Source organism: Accipiter gentilis, chromosome Z, assembly GCF_929443795.1.
Source record: "Accipiter gentilis chromosome Z, bAccGen1.1, whole genome shotgun sequence".
Lineage (NCBI taxonomy): Eukaryota > Metazoa > Chordata > Aves > Accipitriformes > Accipitridae > Astur > Astur gentilis.
Window position 1 is genome coordinate 36,972,448 of NC_064919.1, and position 26,177 is coordinate 36,998,624.

The 26,177-nt window shown below is 40.3% G+C and overlaps 1 protein-coding gene across 2 annotated transcripts in view; it reads right to left on the reverse strand.

Annotated features, from left to right (window-relative positions):
* Positions 1-7,810: 7,810 nt before the first annotated feature.
* The window catches only part of MARCHF3 (membrane associated ring-CH-type finger 3), an 80,097-nt gene continuing 61,730 nt past the window's right edge, over positions 7,811-26,177 (reverse strand). For both annotated transcript variants that reach the window (XM_049795954.1, XM_049795955.1), the window contains exons 4-5: positions 12,986-13,195; positions 7,811-8,175 (exon numbers count right to left, since the gene is read on the reverse strand). In XM_049795954.1, coding sequence (XP_049651911.1) covers positions 8,017-8,175; positions 12,986-13,195 — 369 coding nt within the window. In that variant the 3' untranslated portion in view covers positions 7,811-8,016. The remainder of the gene's footprint in view (positions 8,176-12,985; positions 13,196-26,177) is intronic.

Here is a 26,177-nt window from a genome sequence, read left to right on the forward strand (position 1 = left end):
GATAGTATAACCAGCTTAAATTTTCTTAAATGATTTTTTAATAAATAGAAGGATGTATTAATACGGATTGTATTGCTTGTTTACAATTTGTAGGAACAAAACTAAGTCTTCTAGGGGTCTAGTCTACACTTGTATGGAAAACAATTTTAACTTTGTCAATGTGGAGAGTTTTTCTGTCCTTTCTGCATTAATCTAATGTCTGAAAAAGTTTTGAATAAACTATCTCTGTTTAAGAATTTATCAAGTAAAGCTTTTGGAATTTCTTCCTAGTGTTTCTTCCTAGAACTGAGTTAAAAGTTGAATGAGTGTTGAATATTTGGAACTGATAGGCTTTGAAGCTCGTGAAACGTAAGTGGAATGGTGGCAATTGACTTCTAAAGACTTTTTCTGAAGAATGGGTTACATAACCTCATGTTTGGAAAATTAATTCTTTAGAGCTTTATTCAAACTCTGTTGCATAACTATTTCTGCATCATCTTTGCTCATATATTAATTCTTACTGGACTGGCTTTTATTACATCATACAAGTACCAGACTGAGCAGTTTAAGCATGGCACAATAACATAAATAGAAATTTAGAAACACTGTAAATAGTATCTTTGTCTGGAATTATTTTCAAATGCATGGCTAGAATTTTGGAAGTTGATTTGGGCTTTTTTCTAGCATAAGTCTCATGACAAATTTAAGACTTTTTAACATGCCTTTCGTCTTGGATAAGTTTCCTTTTCTGGTGAACTACATGGTGACATTTCAACCTTGTGCCAGATGCAGATGGATGAAGATGAGTTCTGCTTCTTTTGACACTAATGCTGGCTTAAACAACTGCATGAAACCACAATGTAATACTTGATTTAATTTCCTGTTTATATTTGAATGTTTACATAGTATAAATATTTTCATGTCTTTTAAGCATGACTGTATCCTGTAACATTCTGAATACTCCTCAATTTCATCTGTAGGAATAATGGCTTTCTATTCATTGTAGTTTCAGATACCTGTAGGCATACACCATATAAATGAATACATATGTTTTAGGAAACAGTTAATTCTATTTCTTGTTTGTTTTCAAAACTAATAGCACAGGCTAGCAATGTATTCCAGTAAAGACTTGATTGGGCCAGCTAGGTAGGACTGTTAATCTCTCCAATCAGTAGCAAAGAAAAATACTTTGCATGTAGGAATCAGATACCTAATTCTTAATTCATAGTAGGAACCTGCCAGTATAATCAAGCATTCTTGGTTATAGCTTTTGTAGAGCCTGTTTTTTGTCACCAGGATGATGAACAGTGCTGTAACTCTTACATTTATGGGTAGCTAGGAGCTGCTACTTGAAACTAATGGGAGAAATGTTGATTTTAGAAAAATTATTTTGCTGTTGTAAGTATTTCTGTAAACTAGGATACAGAGTGCTGGGAAACACAAATGACCCTTCTGAGGAGCCTGTGTGCGTGCTCATGTGTGTTCACTCTAACCTTCAGAGTGAAACATCCTACCACCAGGTGGAGATCTTACTATTCATATATTTTAAGAAAAGTAAAAAAATCCAAAACTGCTTACACTTCCCTGTGAGTGCCATAATAATATTTGAAAGTTTCTGCTTTGTCGAACAGAACAGCTTCTGTTTTCCTACCTCTTCCCCATCTTCCCACGCTGAAGTCCAGAAGTGCATTTTGATTACTCCAAGGTAGGGTGGGCCTTTGGTGTACTGAAAAACACCAGCCTCAAGGCTGTGAAGGTGTATGTGTTGTGCTACTGTATACAGCAAATGCAATACTAATTTTTTTCTCCTCTGTCACACAATGGCTATGAGAGCTCTTGTTCCGATTAGTCTGGAGCTGCATTCAGTATACACTACCTTGGCTGTTGTGGTTACTGCCATAGTCTACACCAGTCTCGGTGAGAGAAGGCACACTGGTGGATTTGGTAAAGGTAGCTGACCGCTGAAAAATGGCTATATGCAATGTTATGTGAAATGTGTTCATGTTTTCTGGAGGTTGTTAGTCAGGTAATGAGCCAGAGAAGAAGCAAACAATACCCCAGTTAGCTCTGTAGATGTGTTCTACTTGTGATTAAAATTTTGGCAGGTCTTTTTATTACTACTGTTATAGGAATATGTGAAGATTTATTTTTAGGTACATTTAGTCCTTTCTGGAATTGGCAACAGATACAGATTATCATTCTCTGATACTGATCTGTTACACAGTTGACAAGAGATAGAAATTTTATCATCCTTCCAGGTGAAAAGTGTTTAGTAACTTACTGCTTGCAACTAGGCAAACACTTTATGAGAAATGTATCTGCTCAAACACTCTGATTTCTCACAGGAATGAATGTAAGAATCTGTTTAGGAAACAAGTGGTTTGACTTGTAGAGCACTAGTATTGTATGATGAACACTCTTGAGGCAAGGTATGCATTCTTGTCAGCTGGTCCTATTTCTATAGTTGATTTTGGGGTCTGTTCACAGCAAAAGTAGCAAACCTGCAAACTGTATTCTTTGTTTATAGTGGACAAGTTCATTAATAAACCCCAGTGTAATCAATGGCAGCCCTGTGGTACAAATTACTTTACACAGCATAGTCAACTGTAGCTCAATGCTACAAATTGTGTTATGCCTGTGACTTCTTTATCCCTGCTGCATATACATACATTGTATTTGCCCAAGCAGACAGCAAAATATAGAAAGAGAAATGTACACATAAATAATACAAATACCTTTTCTATTCAAGACCTGCTAATTATTAATTTGTCTACTTCTGTAAAAAAAGGCAATTTTACATGTTGGTCTTAAATTTTCATGGAGAAATTTGAATGTCTTATCAGTGTATCTTTTTGATACAAATCTGAGGGTTTCTGGAGTGAAAAGGATGTTTTATGGGGAAACTCCAAATCTGTGAAACATTGCCCTTTATATTGAAATTGCACTGTAAGCAGTATAGGTACTTGCAGTAGAAAAAATACTGCTGTTTTTGCAGAAATGGTTGCATTGTAATTGACTGTGAAGTATTTTTCTCCAGGCAAAGAAAGTAAGTAGTTGATGGGGAATAAAAGCTCTTTAAAGCTCTTGTCCCAAACAGGACAACTAGTACTGACTGGTGATTTTTATAAAGGGAATGGAGGCTATGTCTGATGGATGTGAATGCTTATTTAGTCTTTCCTGGTATGATGGTTAACCTCAAGTAAACACTGGGGCACTTATTTATAATATTCAACTAGATCCATCATAGGATTATGGCAAAAGTTAGCTATTTTATCTCAGGTTTTGCTTGGTGTGCATTTACGGCTCTGAGTGCTTTGCTGTTTTCCTCTGGTTTCCTTTTATGGGTTTGCATAAATACAAGACTTGTTCTTTGATTAACCCTGAAGAAAGAAAAGTTAAATTTGGTGGCATCAATAAAGGCACATTTCAGCATAAGCTGATTGTTTGATAGGATTTTTCCCACAGTTATCAATTAACTCTTGGATGTGAATTTTCATAGCTGGTTTGACTCTTGCATTTTAGGAACAGAAAAGATTATTGGCAAGCAAGTCTGACCTTCTCCATAATGCAAGTCATGGAATGAAACTGTGATGTTGGTTTTCTCTGCAACTGTAGCATTTTGTTTCTGAAGGTGGTGTGTTTTTGTTTTTTATAATGGGATGTTGTAGATAGAATGTCAACATTGATTCTGTATTTAACAAGCTTTATTGGAAAAGTATTTTGTACACTTAAGATTGAGTTGAAGAAAAATCACAATGAATTCTATAACCTTTCAACATCAAAGGGAGGAAAAACGTAGCATTGCTATGAGGTGTAAGAGGCTGTCAGTAAAAAATTTAAGAACTGAAAGCAATCACAAGTACTAACAGACATGGCAGCCATCGAGAAGTATAACTCTTGATTTTTGAAAAAGCTTTCTTATGTGGAAATGCGTGTGGAAATTAAATTTGAAATGTGGAATAACAGCAATGAATTAGTATGGAGGCGGTGTCATCAGTTACATTACATACTATATACCCATACTGTAGGCTGGCTTGTTTTTGTGGGCCTACTAGCTATTTATAAATCTAGGGGCCTCTGTTGTACATTTTGCATTGTCTAACAGTTTTTAAAGATACTTTTGAATAACCCAAACCAGTATTTGGCAGTAAATAGGCAATACTCAAATCTGCTTGCAAGGAAAATTCTTATTTGATTAACTAGCTGTGTGTTAAATGGAGCTAATAACAGATGAAGAGCTCAATTATTAATGTGGGGTTTTTTAAGCTTACCTTCATTTGAGGGAGAGCTTTTTTAGCTCTCTTTTAGTGCATGTTTCTCCCAGTAGCTTTTTGTATCTCTTTCTGATAGCATCCATCGCATCAAAGGCTAGGTGTATCTATTGGCCCCGATTCTCTTTATGTACTAAGTTCTGACATTGCCCCGTATAATTTCCTACTGTGAAACTGATGCAAAGCTTTTTTTAATAAATGAAATTTAAATGACAGTTAGATGTCTCTGTGGCAGAACTGTACAGTTGAGTAAAGAAAAAAAGCAAAAAAACCCAACCTGAAGCATCTGTAATCCTACTTATGCTGTGACTTAGTTCCAGCTGAACAGAAAGCTATGTTATTTCTAAATCTTCAGTTACATCCTTCTGTATCAGTTTCTTCTATTCATTGAATGTGGTTTTCCCCCTTAAGTGGTTTATACTGCTGCTTCCTGTTTTATTCTCCTCACTACAATAGGAAGTAAGGAGTTGCATAGCTTCCTTCTGTTGAATTTCGTACCTTTTCAGCATTGTCATTTTGTCAAATACCACTGCTTAACCTTACCTAAATTTTGTCTTGTTTGTTGTTTTATGTAACATGATAGACTAGTCTTGCAGGGAAAAGGCTGTGTAGAGGTAAAACTTCCTCACTTTGCATTGCACTCATACTGAATTGTAGTGGACCCTGTGTGGGTTTAACTCTACACTTAGGATGGCAATCTCTATCATCAGCAAGCAGGATGTGAAAGGAAGGAACAAAACTGTATTATGTCTGTAGCTTCTTACAACATTTTTTTGGGGTGGCTTAACTTACTGCTGCTTTTATCACTTGCAGCTCAAAATACTGATTTGAATATTGCTCCTTCTATATAACTTCTTAAAGGAAAAGGAATGTAAATGGCAAAGCCAGCTGCATGAGAAGAAAGCATAATGTTGCTAAGAAGGAAATTGAGTGACATTATTTAAAAAAAAAAGAAAAAACCCTCCCCCATCCTTTCATTAGTTAACTTTTACTTTTGCTTAACTGGGAACTCTTTAAGGATAGCATAACAAAGATGTCATTGTACTGCTGGGAGCTTTGCTAGCTGTAGCTACTGCTACAGTTAATTTTGTCTTTCACATCTATTCAGACGAAAATGAGTATTGCTGCTGTTGTAGAATATTTGCTGTAATGATCCAGTTTTAAAATTGTTAATTGAAATTTGGACTTGGTGTGGCAGCAACAGCCTCAACTAGCGGAAGAAAAAGCAATACTTGTCAGGAGAGGCCTTCTGTCTGCAACTCTTCAGTTCAGAACAGAAGTGGCAATAAGAATTAGTATCACCCACCTTCCTGTTCTTATGGTTTAGGAGAAACAAGGAAGAACATGAAGCATGCTTTTTCCCATGGGTTTAATGCAAAAGGTTAAGTGTGTGACTGGTTCTTTTCTGGCATTTTTTTCCTCAAGAAAATGCATGGGAGACTATTGCTAGTGACTTCACCAGGCAGTTTTGCTCTACTTGTGCATCAAAGCAGAGAAAATGGAGTAGCAATGTATTTGCTAAACTGGACCATACTTTTCTCTCTGGGCTTCAGTATGCCTTCAGATTAAATAAGCTGTCTTTTAAGCAAAAAGTGAAATCTGAAATAACACAGATGAGGTGGGCCAAGTCACTGTGCTGATCCGTGCGCATATACCTTGCAGCTTGATTTGAGTAATTGTTTTCCTAGTTACTACTTAATTCCATATCATCCTAATTTTTTGTTTCATGAAACAAAACCAAGAATAAGTACTTAATAACACAAAGTAGGAACAAAATTCTGAAGAAAGCTTACCTAAAGCAAATATATAGGTATTAAAACACTGTCTGACAGCGTCTGGACCCAGCTAGACTTGTTTTATTTCCACACCCTTGGATAGCAGGTTTTCTTTTAACCCGCAACTCTGCTTACATGCATGTTCAGTCTTCTATGCAGATAGCTGCCTTTGGGAAGATGGTTTTAAAAAAAGCACTGCAGGTTTTAGGCCATCACAGAGACTGTGATAGCCATGTCTTCAGAATCTTGTGCAGTTTTCTCTGGAAGAGAAGCAGGTATTCACTGCCAAACGTATAACTAATCCCAACCTTACTGTCAGACTAATGAGTATAGATCTGCAGGTTCGTGATTTTCTTACACATCTTGGCTTGTTGTGAAACAAGTTTTATGTCGGAATGAGGCTGCTGTTGCTTTATATAGGTAGTTGATTCTTTTATCCCCATGAAATTGACAGTTATAAACAATATTGTTAAATAACATGACTACAGCTAGACTGGTCCAAAGACAGAATAAAAAAAGATAAATGATTTGGTTTTGTGTACTAAGCTTCTCCTATAGAGCACACACAACATCAAGTAAGCTCTTGTCTGATGGTAAACACCCATAATACCTTGAACTATCTGAACAAAAATTACTAGCCTTCTTGCTAGGTGTTCCTTTTTATTTTCAGTTCCTGCAGAGTTTAAAAAACAAAGCACATAGTGGCATTGCCGTCTACACACATTTCAAAAAAATTCATCTATTCAAAAGGCTATGTATCAATTTCTAATTCTAGCAGCATTTGTTAATGAAATTTTGTATAGTTCTTTAACATAAAGTCTCTCTACATAAGTGTGTGTCTCTTCTGAGAGCAAAGAATTGCTGAATGAATTGGGCATAAAACCAAGGGGAAATAGATAATGCCACCGAGGAATAAAGTCTAGTCTTTACACTCCAAATTCAGTTTGGTCATCATAGTGGGCTGTGTATTACATTTTTTTAAAAAAGAGCCTTAGTTACAATGCTACACTGAGAAGTCAGGGTTTACACATACTCGCTAAATCTACCTGTCAAGCTGAAAATTCTGCAGCTTTAAAATAACGCTAATTTTTATGCAAGACAAGTTTCCTGCTTCCTAAACATGTCTAATGATCTCATTCATTATGTATGCAGAGTTTTCCTTACAAAAATAAGTCTTACAATTAGGGTTAAGTTCAGCTTGGTGTAAATGCAGAGTAAATTGGCTAAGTTTGAATTCACACCAGCAGAATGTGCACTTCAGTGCAGAATGTCATGCTTAATTTGTTGCTTCTGAGTGGAAAAAGTACAATTATTTTTTTTTCCTGAGTGCTACGTATTAGAATACTTTTGAGTAGAAAGATTACTGCAATTTGTGTCATTTCTTTGTTTTGCACATGCTAGATTTATTAGTGAAGAGTTTTCCTATCAGAGCTTTCCTGCCAAATAGGAAACAGAGATAATTTTTTTAATCACTCTATAGCATTTAAATAATACGGCAATTTGTAGAACTCATTACACACAAATTTTAATAATCCAAAATATTGGTATAAAGGACCTTCAAATAAAATCAACTGGGGGAATGCCATTGCTGTGCTTTAGGAAAGAAAAAACAGCACTGGTTACTGTCTAGCTACCTAAAGAAATAAAACTGTACAAACAGGAAATTATAAAAACAAAAGCACTTTTTAAACCTGTTTTGCATTGTTGATTATCAGAGTTTAATATTTTAAACGATAAAGTTAGCATCACTTGATGATGCAAGTATTACATGAGCTTGTAGAATTCCATACAGTATCTGCTAAATAAGTTTGGCAGCTTAGCAAATATCATATGATTGCAGCATCCATGATTTGAATTCAAACAGTGATTTATTACTCTGCAAAGAGCTTGTAAATCAGAATAGCACACTCCTGGGTTCTGGACGGTGTGTCCCCCCAGTGAGTTTGAGGAAAATATTTTTAGTGCATGGCCCCTGTGTAGAACTGCCCAAATCAAACGATTGTCTCCTTTGAGTTCCTCTTGAGGGACTGCAGGCCCAGCAGGGACTGCTGGTTGGAGGGGATGTTGGCAGACTTTGGGATTAGGAGTATCACCCGCTGATTGGTCTGACGCCATTCGTTGTATAATCTACAGTGATACCTAAAGGATACCTGGGGAGAGAAGAGAGATGCACTGTGTTTAGAGTCACTGTGGTCCTCTAAGGAATCAGTTGGGTTTTGGGGGGAAATGCCTTCCAGTGGAACAAAAAGCTGATAAGCAGCCTAATAGGATGGGATAAAAATGAGCAAGAAGTGGTGGGCAAAGATGAGACCTACTACGTAGGTGGCTTGTTCCTCAAGTTGCCACAGGAGAGAAGAAAAGCAGCCTGTGCCCTACTTTCTGCTGTTGCCTACCTCTCTACCCTTTTTTATAACATGAAAAATCAGACATTCTGCCTCTGTCTTTCCCAAGAATTAGAATCATTGGCAGACACTTACAATGAGAATGAGTTTGGGGTACTATCATGCTGGAAGCTGTTAAACTGACAAATAATGTAACTGGCTGGATGGTGAAGGCTTGCAGGTAGCTTTAAGCTGTGTGCAAAACCTGACAGAGTTGTATGTTCTACCTTGTAATGCTTTATTGCTGAATGCATGAAATTCAAGATTGCACAGATGCAACAAGGTGAGTGTGAGCCATCAGCCAACATGTGTGTATCTCAGTTTAGATTGTCTTTGAATTTTTTTTGTTGTTATCCGCTAACCAGTTTCAACCTTAGTGTGGTTCTGCTAACAGTGGAAGAGAAATGACTGACTGCTATAGCTATACAACATAGCTTGGCCCTGTATTTTTTTTTTTAAATAGTTTACTGCTTATTTTAGTGACAGCTAAGTGTAGTGAGAGTTATGTCTGTATAAGATGATGTACATGTGCAGTTTAAAACAAAAAAAAAACAAAAAAAACCCCAACCTGTAAACTGGCTTGGGACCTTTGGGGTGAAATGTGCCACATGACAGTTATTGTGGGCAGGAGACACCCATGCAGTGAGCACAGGAGGAACCTCTTCTTGTTAGCTGTTCTGTCTTCATGTGCAGCTGGTCATTTGTTACTGATTTTTATGCACCTGTGCCAATTCTGTAGGTCTGTGCTAGTCAGATGGCAAAGGGTGCCATAAAGGTTGGAGGTAACGTGCGTGGTCTGCGCAAGTGGGTGTAAGACGCTGCTGACTCTGTAGAGAAGTGGCTGTGCATGCTGCTGTCAAAAGGGGCTGCGCTGCTTACTTTGCTACCCCTACAGCAACGATAGGCTGGCTGCCAGTGAGGTATGGAGGGATATTAAGTAATATACATGCCTGTGAATGTATCCTTCAGAACGCTTTCCTTATTGCAGAAAGGGTGCTCTTAACTAAATAAATTATTTACCTTTCTATAAAATCCTACTGGGGACAAAAAAAGACTTTTTGAGTTTTTTTTACTGGATCTTTATACAGCTGTCTGCTGTTAACGAGGGAAACCTATAGAGCTTTTGTTCACTAAGGAGTTGCTCAAAGACAGTTGTTCCAAGAGATGAATTCATTCCCCACCTTTCAATCTCCTCTGCTCTCCCTGAAGGTAAAGCAGTCTGCATCTTCGTTTCTGTGGAACATCGTATATGAAAGAGCATGAGAAGTCCCTTTTAAAAAGGCACTGCAGCATCAGCAAAAATCATGGAGGGGGGGGGGGGAACCACCTTGCAAAAACGAATGCCATGCAAAATGCGGTGACTGCTTCAGATGAGTGAGGTAGAGTTTAGGTTGAGTTTTCAAGTAGCACCACAGGAGATTCTTTGAGGAACTGCATTGTTAAACTAGGCCTTAACTGCTTGTTTAAGGCATTTTCATAGGATATCCTAGTTAAGTTTGACAGCTTGTTTACAATGGGTTCTTGCCTGGAGGCAGTTTCCAAGTGATGTTAGCTACTGAATTTCAGTAGAGCCACAGTTACTCAACCTAAGCTGTTACACTGGATGCAAAACTCTTGTGATGCTGAACAAAGGCCAGATTTAGATTGGTCCTTGGCACACTGAACTCTTTTGTTCCCCTCTTCAATAGGATAGCAAGGGGGTTGTCTATCTTTCTAACTTACTCTGAATTATTTGGAATAGCCTTTGTTTTAAACCAGTAGTTATGTTATACTGGAAACTATAGAGCCAAATCCTGTTGTACTCCAATCTGCTACTTGATCTTACAGGAGTCAAGATTACCTGTATGCAAGAGAAAGGAGAGTGTGGCCCTGTATTCTTAGTTTAAATAGCAATCTCCATTTTATGTCTGAAGGTTTCTTCTTGGGAGTAGCAGGCTTCTTTGTGTACATACATCAGTTACAGTGATAAAATGAAGAGGAAAACCAATAGCATTTTATGGAGAACTTGGCTGTTTTAAGGGAAGGGATAAAATGGCTTCTTAGATGCTAAAAATAGCATCTGTCTGTTCTCTACTCACTGGGATAACTGTGGTATGTAAATAATCTATATGCCAGCTTTTGCCTCCAGAGAAAATAAGCTGATTTATTGGAAGGAAGTTTTAGTTTTCTTAATTTTCCCAGGACCTAAAGGAGCATTATATTGCATGTTGTGTGTAGTTTACCCCACAGCACTCAATATATTCCCTTGCATAACTATGCAAGCAGTACAAGATTCTCCCACTTCTGAAAATTAAAGGGCAGGTGCTGCTGAAGCACTTAATGGGGTTAGCACTTCTGTGTTGGGTCCGTTCCTTGCTGCATGGCAAGGGGAGGGTGGAGCCTCCCCAAGGCAAATGCAGGCTGGGGCTTTCCTGCACGATTGATGGGTCTCAGGCTGCTGAGCAGAGAGGGGGCATGTCTTCCACGTGTATGGTGGTCAGTGCCATTTGTAAAGTAGTTGCTTTAAATCTCTACCTTGACTTTGCAAATCTGCCCTGTGAGAAAGTGTGCGAAAACGCTGTTGCTCAAGCCTATTGACTTAATCTGCAGATATACTTAAACCTCCTCAAAACTCTTCCATCCACTACCAATATTGTGAGGGCAATGAGGGCACCTTCTATGCTGTGAAGAGATCCTGAGAGACCTTCCCGTCATGTCTCTCTGCTCTGCGCACTGAATTAAGTCCATGCTGAACAGGAGGATTACTGTGCCCTGAAAGGCTGCCTGCCTTGCCCTTCCCTGATAAACATTAGCTTCATTAGCCCATCCACCCCCTGCTGGTCTGAATAATAGATTAGAGTGGAATTACGTCTTGCACAAGTCAGTAGACACTAAAGATACTGTATTTCAATTAAGTCAACCAAGGTGTGCATTTACATCAGCCTCACTATCGCTGTATTCTTCAAGTGCTAGTAACGCATTTCTCTATGCTTTTGAAGGGGTAAAATTTATAAAGTGAATAGAAGAGATGTTTGCCGCTTAGAATCCAAATGCAATAGACAGTGTTAGGGACTACAACTGAGATGCTGTAGAAGTCTTAATGAGCAAAGTCAGATATGTCCATGTGTCATGGGTAATTAAATCCAACTACTTAGCCAGACTACCCTTTCCAACTTCCAACTCTTTTGGTGCTTGTGAATTATGTATATTAGGTAAATTGCACAGCATTTGGGTTTCTAAGACAGTCATACACAAAGGAAATTTGAACAACCTTTGCTTAAATACACACAGTAGTGCAAGAAATAGAAGTGCCACCTCACTGCTGGAGTAAATGGCCATCCTGTCAAAGGGGAATGCTGCTGCTTCACAGAAAATAGAAGCAGAAACAACAGAAAGAGAAACTGCAGGAGGCTGAGGCAAAACTCTGAGCTTTCCCTACTGCTGTGTGCTACTAAAATTAGCCTGCATTATTCTATGGAAGAGGCAGACTTTCACCATTATGAATGGAGTAAATGAGATGTCACCTTTCACAGATTTCTTGGACCTAGTTGTTAAGTACTGTAGGGTTTTTGTGTTTCCCCTCACCTCCCCTTCTCCAAGCTTACTCTGGTCTCAGCATAGGGGTTTCTTGCTGTGGGCTAGCTCTACTAACACAGTTATAAAAGTGCCACCTCAGCAGCTTACAGTGGTCAAAAACTGCTGGAAGGGGTCAGCCATACAGTGAGTGGCCATACCCCCTGAGGGGGAGAGCTGGGCACTGACCCTGTGGGATTAGTGGCTGACCTAGCATGACAGGCATGGTGGTCTTGCGCCCACTCAGGGAAGCACAGGCTTGATGAGCTTTTCCTCTCACAGCAGCACAGCCTTGCGCGATTGCACAAGCATTACCCTGTTAGTGTGAATGCTCCGTGTCTGCATCCACTGTTCTGTTCTCTTCCCCCACCGGAGCTAGAGGTGTGAAATGTCAAACTCAGCGGTAACCTGGGGTTTTCAGTGAACTGCTAGACCACAAGTTGATAAGCATTTATTCTGGCAGCTGTCTTCTGAGTTCCCTTCATTTCTGCTGGGCTAACTCTTGGTGCGCTGGCTGGTGCGCCATGGACTTCCCACCGTGCCACAAGCACAAGGAATGGGGAAAGCATGGGATGCACCCACATCCAAGGCTTTCAAATTGTAAAATTGGCCAGATGTTGGACTAGAATAAAACCTGAATCCTCTATGGCAGCCAGGTTGTTCACTTAAAGCTTTTTTGTGCACTGTGCCTTTACCCTTTGCACATCATCTTTGATGAAACTCCCTCCTGCAGCATCTGTCTTGAACTTCTCCGTGTTACTTCCTTGTCTCCCTCTTGCTGTCCCTTCTGGTTGGGATTTGGGAATTACTGACCCCAAAGGCAAACTATCCTTCTGGTTTTCCAGAGGACTTGAGTGGTGTGGAACCAAGAGGTTTTTTGCAGATCTAACTTAAATTTATCAGTACAGAAGGTAAACATAAGCAATGCTTTGTACAGTTGTCCACCTGCTGTACAGCACTCTGCAACTAATTTTCTGATTTGTTCTTTCCCTTATTCCTGTGAGTTGAATAGCAAACCAATACTTACGAGGGTCCAAAAGAGGTAAATAGTGAAGAGTGCAACAGTGAGTGCAATGAGGCCAACAGCTTCGAGCCTGCTACTAAAGTGCAGATGGTCCACTGCTCCTCGTAGACACAACCAGCCAGAGATAGTCGCCAGTGGAGTGATAAACAAGAAGCACACCATGTCTCCAAAGAGAGTCCGTTTCTCGTGCTGGGGGCCTGGGTTCCTCAGCCACTGCAAGCAAAATGTAGACAAATCAAGCGTCAGCCCAGGGAGGATGTTTTACCCGAGACAAGCCGCTCGCTTGCAAAATGCAGACCTGCCTCTTTGAGGAGGGAACGTGGACCACATGCAGTATGTGGCTTTGGCTGTCCCCAGAGAGCTCCTACGTGAACTTCTCCCCTGTGCTGCCTGCTGCTGTGCACCTCTAGCCGTGTATACCCACCACATCATTTATACAGCTGTAATAAAAGCTGCCTTGAGAAGAAGTGTTTTGCATAGCACAGCCCCTGCATTCGGCTGCAGAACTGTTCAAGAAACTCCTTTCTTAATGTGGGAAAAAATCATATCCTCTCCTGACAACTTGAGAGTGCAGAAAATGTTAGTATTTTGTGTGCTATTTTAAGATTTTTTTTTTTAATGTTCTGCTTGTAATATTGGCAAAGCCATTTTCAACTTGCTTTCAGATACCCACATGCAATCAGCATTGAATGCCCACAAGGTTACTGTTATTAAGAGGATATGAGTCTTGCAGAACAGAGTGCCTGAAAGTCAACTGCTGAAGTGAAGGTTGATTGAACAGCTGTTAGCCTGTCTTGTTTCTCTAAACAGGATTTTAGGTAGCAGAGGTAAAAGAAGTTCAGCCTACAGCAATACACTGAGACCTTTTAATAAAAAAACCCTCATCGCTCAAGTCAATATTTGAACAAGAAGACTACCAGGCTGTGCAATTTTTGCCAGTGTAAGCCACAGCATTTAGTCAAAACTGCTCTGCAGCATCCTTTTGGTTTTCTGGGGTTTTTTTGGTGGTTTTTTTTTTCCTCTTTGAGTATATAACCGTATGCACAGCACTACCAAGGATAGTAAATATTTCTTACTGTGGCACCTGGGGACCCCAGCCAGCCTGGGAGCTGTACATACTACCCGGGCCAGCGAGGGCAAACACACCACGTACTGCACAGTAGTGTGTCTGCCCCAGAGAGTCCACGATCTAAGCAGAGGAGTCAAGGCCGGGAATGGGCAGTAGAGGCGGGGTGAGCTCTCATAACCCCCGCTGCCTGCACGGCTAGAGCTGGGCGCAGAGCAGGTTACAGATTCCCCATCTGGCGCGTCCTTCCTAGGCTCCCCGCTCCGCGTGTCGAGGTCGTGCTGAAGGCAAGGAAAGTCGCGGTCCTCCAGGGCGTTATTGCATTCTCTGTCATCAGCGCAACAAGACACCAAAACCACTGCAGCTCTGTGCCAGCAGGTGGGGATAAAGCTCACGCATCCTTAAACTGGCCCTCTCGTTCCTCCCAGCGTACGGGTGTTCTTGTCTTCCTTCCTCCCTATTACAGTGCTGTAGCAATGATCCAGAGGAATTGCAGGACTCAAGAGTTTTGACAAGAGAGGGCAAGGCTACGAGCCTTGTGCAAGCTCATTAACATTTCTCATCTAGGTATCCTACCCCTCTATTATTTCCAGATCCTGCTTCATCTATTCCCACTTTGCCCACAACATGAAAACAAATACAGCATTTACCTCTCCATCTTCATATGGGGTAAAACAATAGTCAAGAAACTGAGCGCAACCAGGAACAGGTAGTCACTAATATGGCACTAACAGAAAGACACAAATCAGTAGACAAGCTTGCCTTAGCCTCAGCATCTCTCAGATGGAAGTAATAAATTATCTACTTCACAGGATTTTTGTGAGGTTTAACTGCAACACAGTAATGCAGCAGCCCAAGATCCGTTTTTCACATATGGCTCAGGAATTTAGGAGAACACAAAAACCTGTTCTTAAACATTTTTTTCAGGATGTAGGCTTTTAATTTGCTTCAATACTTTTAAAATCCTAAGGAAGCAGGAAGTGCTTTGTAACTACTATGTACTACTATAAGACGTTGTAAGGGAAGACGCTAGTTAAAAAGAAAGGCTCAGTATTCATTTTTTCCATTTCAAGCAGTGTCTTAAGCTCAGGATTATTGAAAATACCAGAATTCTGGGTGTGGTGAGCTCACCTGAACCAGCAGCTGAGCACCCACACAGCTGCTTGCTCACCCCTGCACTCCCACCAGAATGGGGGAGAGAACAGTAAGAGGCTGCAAACAGAGCTTGCTTCGGTAGAGCCTGTACAAAATAAGGAGACATGTTTATGTTTGAACAGCTTTTTATGTTATTGTAACTTTAAGAAGAACGCTATAAAAAGTCATGTGTGAAAAGCTCACACCACTTTTCTTGGAGCTTTCACTCCACTTACTTAAAAACACCCCCAAGGGTACGTGCATAACAGTTATATTTGGTTGCTTCTAGACAGGACTGATTGCAACCTTTACCTTCTTCAGTTTCCACAAATCCCTGTAATGTGAAACCACCAGGAAAATGAGAGGTACTGAAGCACCTGGCAGTGGAGATTCTGCTCTTAAAGGTAACTGTGAAATGTTTTTGTGAAGAGTATTTGTTTAAAAGGTGAACCACAAGAGAATTGCTAAGCACCTGCACCTCTCCTTGATCTCAATGGGAATTGCTGGTGTTCGCGATTTCCCCAGGGCAGACCTTAAAATGCCAGTATCACCTTATCTCAGTGCTATACGTTGACTGTCCCCCCTATAACTGGGCAGTGAAGAATGTACTGCAACATTTCAGAGTCTGATTAGTGGAGGCTGCATCCTCAAATCGCAGTCTGTTCATTGATCTGAGCAAGAAGGAAGAACGGCAAGAATACATATGTGCAAGGAAGCACACACATTAAGGCATGTGTTGTCATCTCTGCCCTACAACTTTCATGACACACAGTACAAAGCACTTGAATTAAGACAGTATTTTATGATGTGCCATCTCACTTGATTGAAAGTTTGACAAAAATGGTGTGAGACTGCTTCAGAGGCTGATGGCTCCCCACACTTCTTATGTCTTGTCTGACCCATGTGAACAAAGAATCAAACCCAAGCAATTCAAGTATTAGATGAGCCTAGGACAGACAAGAGTAGTTATGAATAATAAATACCCCACCACCACCATTCTCAGTCTAACCTTAAAAGCTGGAGAAATTCATTACCTAGTTCTGAAGTGGAAGTCAAAAGCAATGAATAAATAATTTCAATGGCTCTATGAATTTCAGTCATTCTCCTTAAGTAGTGTACGTGTGTTTCTGAATCTGCTTCCATCTAGATTCTAGGTGTCAGTCTTTTGTTCTGGAAATGTGCACTGTCAAGTTACTTCATAGCTAAAAAGCCAAGTCAGCAAATCCTTTTGTGAAACTAAAACCCACACAACGAACCCAACAAAGTCCAGGGCTGATTAGCGTAGCAGTATAGTAGGGACTACCCTGCTGGCAAAGAACCAGATCTAAGGCCAGATGCAACTCTCATATCTGCACTATGATACTCTGAAATCTGTCCTATTAAAATGTGTCAGTGTGCTCAATAATTTCTGCAATAAATTGAGACTCTTGCGGTAATAATTTCCATTTTGGAAACAAACAGACAAAAGAGTTCATAAAAAGGGTCATGTTTGAAGCAAGATGCTGGCCTGCCTGGCAAAACACTACTTTATCAAGTGCTATCTTGAAGCGAGCAGTGATTCCTGTTCCTGATACACAGGTGTAAAGCCAGAGTAACAAGACACGAATTGAGTTTAGCCATGGCAGCAAGCAGTAATTCAAGACCAGGTAAGCGCAGCACCTGATGCACAACCCAGTACTGGCTCATGACTGACACAAGCAAAGAAACCTGTGCCTGGAGAGTAATATACACCTGATGAGGATCCAGCCCCTTGAAGAAACGTGGGGTCTCACCTCATCCCTCACAGTGACACAAACCAAATGAGGTCTGCTCAGAAGCGAAACACCCTGCAAACCCTGAGCTAATGGCTGTGGCCACACGATACCTCGCTACTCGCCCAGCTGTCCATGCCATCCTTTTGGCACTGGGTGCTGCCACACTGCTCCAGCAGAGGGGCTCTCTGCTCAGCCAAGCTCAGCTAAATGGAGCAGGTGTTGCTGAAATGGGTGGAATGCCCGCACCACAAGAGAGGACTTTAAAAGTTTGACTCGTTTATCCCAGCAAAGTCACGCTCTAAATGCATCTTGGCGGTGGCCAGAAGAAGAGAGAACTGAAGGGGGACATCGGTGACGGAGAAGTGCTACTTAAGCTAATGGACAATGTGGGCTTAAGAACAAATTGAAAATAGCTGGCCATAAATAAATTTAGGGTAAGAATCAGAAAATAATTCCCAGCCTTCAGAGGATCCAGCTCTGGAACAGCCTCCTGAGAAGAGTGGTATAGGTTAAACCCCCCAAAGCTGACACAGTTTTAGGAAGGAACTTGCTTATGTTTTGAAAGGGATTTTTGATGTACTGCATTTGACATGAGAAAAGACCTTTAACACACCCGAGGCTCCTTTAACTCACACGCTGACATGTGTAATACACATACAAGGATTTGTTGCAGTTGCTTCACAAAGCAGAGTTGAATTTAAATTATTATCTGCCCTAGAAAGATGAAATTGAGCTCTTGACCTTCATCTGAGGGTCTCCACGCTTCCTTCAACTGAATGCACACTCTAGTGCTCAGGAACTTATTGTGGATTTGCAACAGTCCCTGGGAGACTTTTGGTATATGAGCCCACTACTGGCTTTCAAAATTTTACCTGATATTTAAAACTGCATGTGAAACCAGATCTATGAAACTGTCCAAAATGCCCTTTCAGTGTGAATGTACAGAGATTTGTATTTGACATTGTCAAATAATCTGAAACTTCAGGCTTCCGAGATGAGCGAATGGGGTCTGTTTCCTTTCCACTGCTTTACTTCATCCTGCCTAAGCAAATGTAACTGGAGACTAGAGAACTGCTCATCTGAAAGGGAAGACAGGCTGAGGCATCTGCACGATGTGCCAGCAAAGTGAAGCCTTACATTTGGAGAAGGAAATCATCAGAACAACCAGCAACTGAGGACCAGAACACCCTGGAGAGGCTCAGACTGGTATTTTATCTAACCTGACCAAAATGAGCTGCCAGCAGAAAACTGCTGTAAAACACCTCCACAAGTTTGAGCTGCTTCACCATTGCCAAAGGCCAAATCCTAGAAGCACTCACCTCCTTAGGTCTAACTTCAACAGATGACTCACAAATGCTAAGTAAAGTATGTGCATAGTGTTTTGCAGATCAGATCCTAAGGCTAGAACATGCTTCGACTGGGAAACACTTTTTACTTCACTACATTTTCCTTGGAAAATTGATTTTACATAAATGTTGCTGCAGTTATACCAGCAGGGAAGAAGATTCCAGAGAGTATGAAGAAAATCCATCACAATGCTTTTTAGTTAAAGGTACCTAAATAGTTATCACATATGAAGCTGGGGGGAGAAGACAGCAAGGAACTGTCTCCCTAAATGTCTTTCCCTTTGAACTAGAAATAGCTTATTACACATCAAACATATCAGTTCATTTTGTTCTTTTCATGCTGATAGCTCTGCAGTGAATCTTGATGAAAGCAGCCTGTACCCAAAACTGCTAGCAATTGTTGCCATTTCTCGTTTCATGCCAGCCGTGACCAACGGGAACATTTTGTCTTTGGCTTTAAGAACAGACAGACTGATATTGCCTGGTTTTTTAGACTGTTTCTCTTAATGAAAGACATTTTTAAAGACCAGGAGGACCATTTATTGGCGCACACACACACACACACACACACAAAATTATAACTAAACAGTTTTGTTCAAATACTTTTTTACTTGAAAAAAATTTTTTTACTTTTTTCAGTGAAATGTTTTGAAACTAAGCTTAACTACATGTAATTCAAAATAGTCTCCCTGACCAGAATGGTATGTATGTTTGTTTTCAGTACAATGAAACGTTTCGGGTGATGCAAAACTTTTCTAGGTTAATGTTTTGCCAAGGAAAACAAACATTTGACAGTTACTTTTCAGTTGAAAAAATATTTGTATTTCAGTTTTTGGGTTTCCTGCTTAGATCAAACATTCAGTTACTGGCACAGTGTTACTGTCTTCATTGGGTGCTTTTAGAAAGGCCATGGTAACAGCTCACAGAGATGTTCCTTTGGTCCCAGAGACAGAGGCCTGTCTATTTGACAGCTAGAAACTAAATGATTTGATCTCTGTAACTTTATTATGCTAATGTTACGGCCTCTTTGTAACTGAGTCAGCACTTATTTAAGTTTAACCCTTATTTTAACTCAAGTTTCAGGGAATATTTTAATTGTGGATGTCTGAATAAGCCAAAGCTACTTTTTGAAAGAGCAAATGACTTTCATTTGCACGTTATTGCAAGGGAAAGGAATACATTATTCATTGTAAAGGTGGTGCATGATACACCTTTAATTTTTTCTGTTTTATAAAAAGAAGAAACCACAGTGCAGATGGGAACCAACCCTAGGTGGCAGCTAAGTGCAAGGAGAGTACTGCAGGCTGTTGCTATCACACCATAACTGAACTGGCAATCTAGACCTTGGGTATTTTGCTAGCTGAAAAACAAGAGTTTGACACGCAATGCTCCACCAAGTAGCAATAATACAGCGACCAGTAGATGTGGTGTTCAGTTTCTGGATTATACAACTTTAATGTCTAATAACAGGATTAGTAATTCTCTGATAGTGAAAACAAACAACAGAACGTGCTAAGCTGCACTATAAAAACAGATGAAGTTTCTTGCAGGTCCAATTAAACAATATTGTATTCTTTAACACTAGTCTGGCTTACTGCTATTCTGTTTTCCTACTATCCACCTTCAGTTTATACTTCAGGTGATGCTTGTATCAGGTAAAAGATTTCAAGATGTGTCAAGATTTTGTGGAACTCTGGGAGAAGCAGTATTTTCTTTTATCTGTATGTTTTTCAAAGCTCCCATTCTATTTTGGATGAATGTATTCCCAATTAGGCAGACAAATGTATGCATTCAAGAAGTTCAACAAAAATCACATTTTGCATTTTAAATCAAAAGCAAAGCAGATTTGCTATTGGCAACACATATTTCAACACATTGAAAATGTCCTGATCTACAAGCTCAAATAGACGGAAACTAAAGACATGATAGATAATAAATGCTTGGTAACCCTCCAAAAAGACACATGCAAAAAAACCTTTTCATCTTAGCACTTTTTTTTTTCCCCTAGAAAAAGCAAAGTTTGACTCGCTTCTATTGGTTGTAGGAAATGCTACCAGCAGGAGATGATAACCAGGCAGTTTAGAACTGTATTACAGAATCATGTGTCCAAAGAAAAGTCATCAATACCATCTAAAACAAAAATAGCTGTACCTTTGAAAACCCACAGCATCTTCCCTCATCTTGCTAGTCCTTAAAGAATAGCATTTGGCCTTTCCCAAAGCAGCTATTGCCTCTCTGATGTTCAGTTACTTTCTCCTGGGAATTTTCTTCAACATTTTTTGCCCTTGATCACAAGTTCTTTAAATTTACAAAAGAGCAGTTACAGATGTGATGCTTTGAAGGCACGGTCTGTTCACTAACAAGTAATTTTTGCTTTTCTTTTTCTTTTTTTTTGGCAGTGGGTTGATCTTGTTTGCATGCTTGCTGTCAGTACTATGAGGAAGATTTGTGCTTGGGAAAAGTCAAGCAATGTAGCAAAACTTTTCTGAAAAGAACATAAAAACCTTATTTCATTTCTCTTCACAGGAGAGAGAACAGCTTGTTTGGGTCTCTGGATTTTTCCCTATTAGAAATTAATAGAGTAGGGTATTCTAGGTGTAAAAAGTGCATCTTCAAGAGGTTATGCTTTTAAAACTGTATGAGTTGGAGAGTTTATTACTTATTTTTGTAATACTTTAACTCAGACATACTTCTACTGGAAATCTACAGGGATGCTTCAAATTCACCCTGTGTGACCTGGGTCTCGGAGTGGGGCGGGGCGGGGGGGGGGGGGGGGGGGAGCATTTTCACAGCTGAAGACAACTACGTACAAAAGTATCTCCCCAACACCTCGCCCTTCTTATTTGCCCTTTTTGGGTCAAGAAGGGAGGGAGGATATACATACTTAAGCTACCAGCTCCCAGCCCTAAAGTGCTGTACTGACAGCTTTTTGACAGCTTTGACCTTAGATTCATGAAAGTTTTCCTTGTTGGTGACTACTCTGAGTCACCATTTTCCTTCTGGCTTTAAGAGTGATCCTTCTACAAACTACATGCAGCAAATCTGGTGTCTCTTCATTACAGTAATTTAATGCTAATGACTTGCTTCACTGAGCAGTGGAGACGAAAAATAAGTAAAAAGAATCCCAACAGATAAAAACAGCATGACTCAAAGTTTTGCATAAAAAGTAAATTCGTATTTCAGTGTAAGGCTTCTGGAAGTTTTAAATTACAATATAAGCTCATCTTAACTACTTTATGCATAGATGTAGGTTTTAGGGGGTTTTAAAATTTATTTTTTCTCTTCTAGCATGAGCTCTACAGCCAGCAACAGACTGGGAAAAAATGAAGTTAATTTCTGCCCAATATTGTGATTATTATCCTGACTTTACTTTTTCCCCTAGTCATGCTGGTTTGCTTATGTGTTTCATATTGTTAATTAAGTGCTTTCTGTTTGCTTGCTTGCAAGAAATGAACCAACAGATACCAAATCCTGACTGGTTTAAAACACGTAAATAACTTACAAGCAATACAAGCCTGACTTATGCGGTCACATAATATTCTTATACCATATTTATGTTGTAGCTGGTTGTTTTCTAACAACATTTTATTGCTTATAAATACATTTGTACTGCCATGTTTTGTTTCTGTTTCTGTACTAAGCCAAGCGGAAGCAACATGGATGCAATATGGAAATTGAAATGAAGATGATATACAATACACCCATAAAGCTTGCCTAATCTTTATGCTGAAATGTAGCAAAAGCATCTACATGAATAATGTCACACATTTCTAGAGTGGATTTTTTTCTGTGGATTGGCTGCATTAAAAAAGCAGCTTAGATAAAAGTGGAAGGTCTATAAAAGTGTCTAGGGTTTCTGCTGCTTAAGCCTGGGTCCTCTGTGTCAAATGTAGCCAGACTCTCACTGGCAGTGGGGTGACCAAAACATGGGCTGCCCAGCAGCAGCTCCTTTTCTCTTTGAGATGCATCATCTCTAGACACGTTCATAATGAGATATCCATGTGCCTAAGCACACATCCTACCCATCTATAATTTCCAGCAGACTGTAAAGGGGTGTTGTGTATCTAGCACATGGTAGAAGAGGTGGGCTCAGACCTCGCATGTACTTGTTGAACTGAATTTTGGAGTACCATGAGCCCTGGGACTGAGTGGAATGTGCATGTACTCATGTAACATGTAAATGGACAACAACTTTTGGATTACCGGCAAACAGTTCCTTTTAACTGACTGTAGGGCTGTGGATGTCTCCAAACAATCCCCTTATCTGAAGGAGGAGCTCTGAAATCAAGCAAAATGGCTGCACTTGGTCTGCTGATGCCTGCCAAGTACCTCAATAGCAACATGTCTAGCAAAAATGTGACTTCAAATGGCAGCTCCAAAGGTGCTACAGAAAGCTTATGCTTCAGTAGATTATGTCCGATTGATGTTGGTGGTTTCAATTTTCTGTGCCAGAGTTTGCTGGGTGCCCTCCAGAAGGGAGATGAACAGAAGGACACAGCAATCTTCAGTAGGAGAAAACCTCTTATTTCTGTCATGATCCATCTCTTGCTCCTTTACAGTAATATATCGTATTCTCTCCAGTGCAGCTGTTGTGAACAAGTTCACAAGTGACTGAGAAGTAAGGAAGTACCAGGCCCCAGTGGAGAGCTGAGGAGCATCAGCCTAGCCTCTGGGCAGAAGTCCCACCAGAAACAGGGTCATCTGGAGGGAGTGTGACAGTTCCCAGTTAGCTCAGTCCATAAACAAGGCGGTGTAAGTGCTGAAAGCCAAGTAAGGCATGAGGAGGCTCTGCACTTACCTGCAGCACATTAGCCACCCATTTAACAAAATCTGTGAAGGCTCAACAGAAAGCCATTCTTACCTACAACTGTAAAATCACACAGGGCACATTTGACACATGTAGGCCAACAGTATGGAGACAAGGAACTGTAAAGAAGACCACTCCTTTTGGCTGACCAACCTTTGACAAACACCTGTGGAGGAGGCAAAATACGTGCATTCTCTGGTGTGTGCTTCTTTGTCTTGATGAAAGACAAGTCACAGAGCAGTAGCAGGAGGCAAAGGACATAAACGGTGGATGGCAATGAATAAATCACTTGCCTTAAACACTGAAGGAGGGGTTAATCCCCACCATAATGCCCAATTCATGGTTCAGAAACACAATTCTTCTGGGGAAAATAATCTGAGTTAAATAAAGAAGTGAACCAAGAATGTCTGAAGTTTCACAAGTGCAATCTTGAGAGGATGGATCTGCCTGACAGACTGTACTACCATTTCCTGCCTCTCTCACTGGGTTTTGGGCATCAGTTAACAGATCATACATTTCTTGGAAGATATTTCTCCCCCAGACACCAAAAACGTGTCCTGTGGCATAGATAAAGGAATGTCTCCCTTGAGAAGTACCTAGTTTGAAACTCAGTTAACCAGAGAGAAGCTTATGATGGGCAAAAGACAGGAACGATGAAAGAGGAAATGGAGATCAAAATAAATGCTGGTTTTCCTTTGCTTTTTCTTGCAAGAGAAATCCAGGAAAAAACAGGCTGCTGTGCATAACATAAGTTGGGGAGAGAAAGCAAAGGTGAGCTGCTGGCATTTTTGCACTCTATGCATGATGTATGCAGGAGGCAGGATATAGCTGTAGGTATGTCCCTTGTATCTGAGCTAAATAGCTTCTGTTCGAGCGCATGGGCCCACATCCTTAATGTGAACATGGGCAACTGCTTAAAAGAAGGCAAAAAGCCATCTTGCAACAAATTTTTATAGAGCACTTGCTTTCATTTCATAATGAACTAACGCAAACTAGCAACATGGCGGGGGGTCAGGACAAATGCTATGGGGTCACCAGCCCATTCTGATCAAATCATGAAGCGCAGCAAGAAATCTTCTGCTGCTTCCATAGTAATGTACACAGAGGAGGAAGGAATATGGTTTGAACAACCAGCCATGCCATTTACTGCTCACTTCATTTCAAGCCCACTACTGCTGCAGCCTGTCCTAGGTGCTAACAACAGGAATGAAGTCAGATATGACATTTCTAGAAAAAAGAAGTGAAGTATCTCAATTCTTTTCTTGAATCTTGTTGAGATTTCCTTCACACCCATGGTTAAGCCACTAAGAAGCAGTAATTAACCAAGTGAAGGGATGGGGAGAAAACGTAATAACATCTTCTTTTCTCCCCCCCCCCTCCCCCCCTTTAAGAAAGGGAATAATATGTCTTTGAATAGTCAGAAGTACCATTTTTTTTCCTGATGGACAATCTCTAGGAGAAAAGCTGAATATGATGATTGATTGCCTCAAGCAATTTTATACTACCTGTCACTGACCAATGGATGGGACATATTCCCTGTATGAGATAAGGCCTGCTGAGAAGTTACTGGATAAGCTTCTATGGACTATGCTCTATAAATTACTTGATGAGTACAATAGTCCCTCTTGACCTCCTAAAATGCATTGGTAAACTCATCATTCAACTCCACTGAAAGGCGCATGTACCATTTCCATTATCTAGTTCAGAGGAATCTTTGGAGAGCTAATTATCTTACTAAATGAAGAGAACTTTAACTCCCCACCCCAAACACACAAACACACACACAAAACCACAAACACAGATACACACACACACACACACAGACGATGGAGCTAAAAGCAGGTGGCAAAAATTACAGCAGGTTTTTGTGAGAGGTGGTCCTACTATACCTAACATACCTCCCTCCATGCTCTCACACTCTAGATAATACAGGGAGACAGACAGGACAGCGCTTTTAGGACACAGAAGATGGGGGAATCTGGCAACTTGCATCTGCTTTAGTCATGCTTTGAGAACTTTCAGATTTTCTGTAATTATTTGCATGGCAAGGTCTTTGGATTTCAAAGCACTGTGTATTAAATAAGTACGAACTTTAAGGACAAACTTAAATTATACTAACAGAACTCAAGAGGTTTGACTGCTATCTTTCTGCTTAATTTATCCCCTTCCATACAAGTCATCTTAATTACTCTTTGTCTCTCCTGCTCTCAATTTTAAAAGAATGGCTTCAATTCCCTTCTAAACTGAAAACATACTCCTTTGTATAAGATCACAAAGGACTTCAAAAAAAGTCAGTTGCCTTTTTTTTTATGACCTTTTCTGCAACTGAACGTAATTGTTGTTTAATGCGTTAAAATACTGTGGGTGTGGCAGCTGAGAAGCAAGAAAAGACTAGGTAGTAAGGAGAAAAACACCAGTTAACAATGTGTACTATGTTTCAGAAGTGCTCTTGCACTTGCTTCTCATTTGTCCTCAGCTGAGAAACAGAAGACAGCTTTATCATTATTACTGTTATTGTTGTTGTTGCTATTATTTATTACTGCTTTTGGCAAAAAGAAGCCTCACTTCATCAGGGAATGATCAAGTGACCGGACTCCCCCAGCCTGGGCAGGGTTAGCTTTGCTTTCAATGTCTTCAATCATCGTTAGCTCTGAACAATGTCATGTCACATTTGTGCAAAGCAAGCCTCACGAGCAGCTGTTGCAAGGGAACAGCTTGAAGAAGCTGGACTCTAAAATCAAACTGTTTACTTTGCACTGCCTCAGCATCGCTCGTCTTTCCTTTCAGAAGGCAAATTCAGAGTGGCATCGTCCTCATGCCAAAACCGCAACTGAAAACTGCCTGGCACAGGCCGAGAGCAGCTGGCCGAAAGATGTTATCATCTCCATTGGAGAATGCTCAGTCATGAAGATTTTGCTGCTCAGTCGCTGACAGCCTGAGAACACTGAACAGCAGCGTTTCTCAAACTGGGACCAGCTGCCTGGGAGAGGCTGGAGTCCTGCTAGAAGCACCAAACAACAAGCCAGAGGCAATCAAACACAGCTGGCCTAGGCTTGCTCTGGTTAAGGCCTGACAAGACTACAGGTCT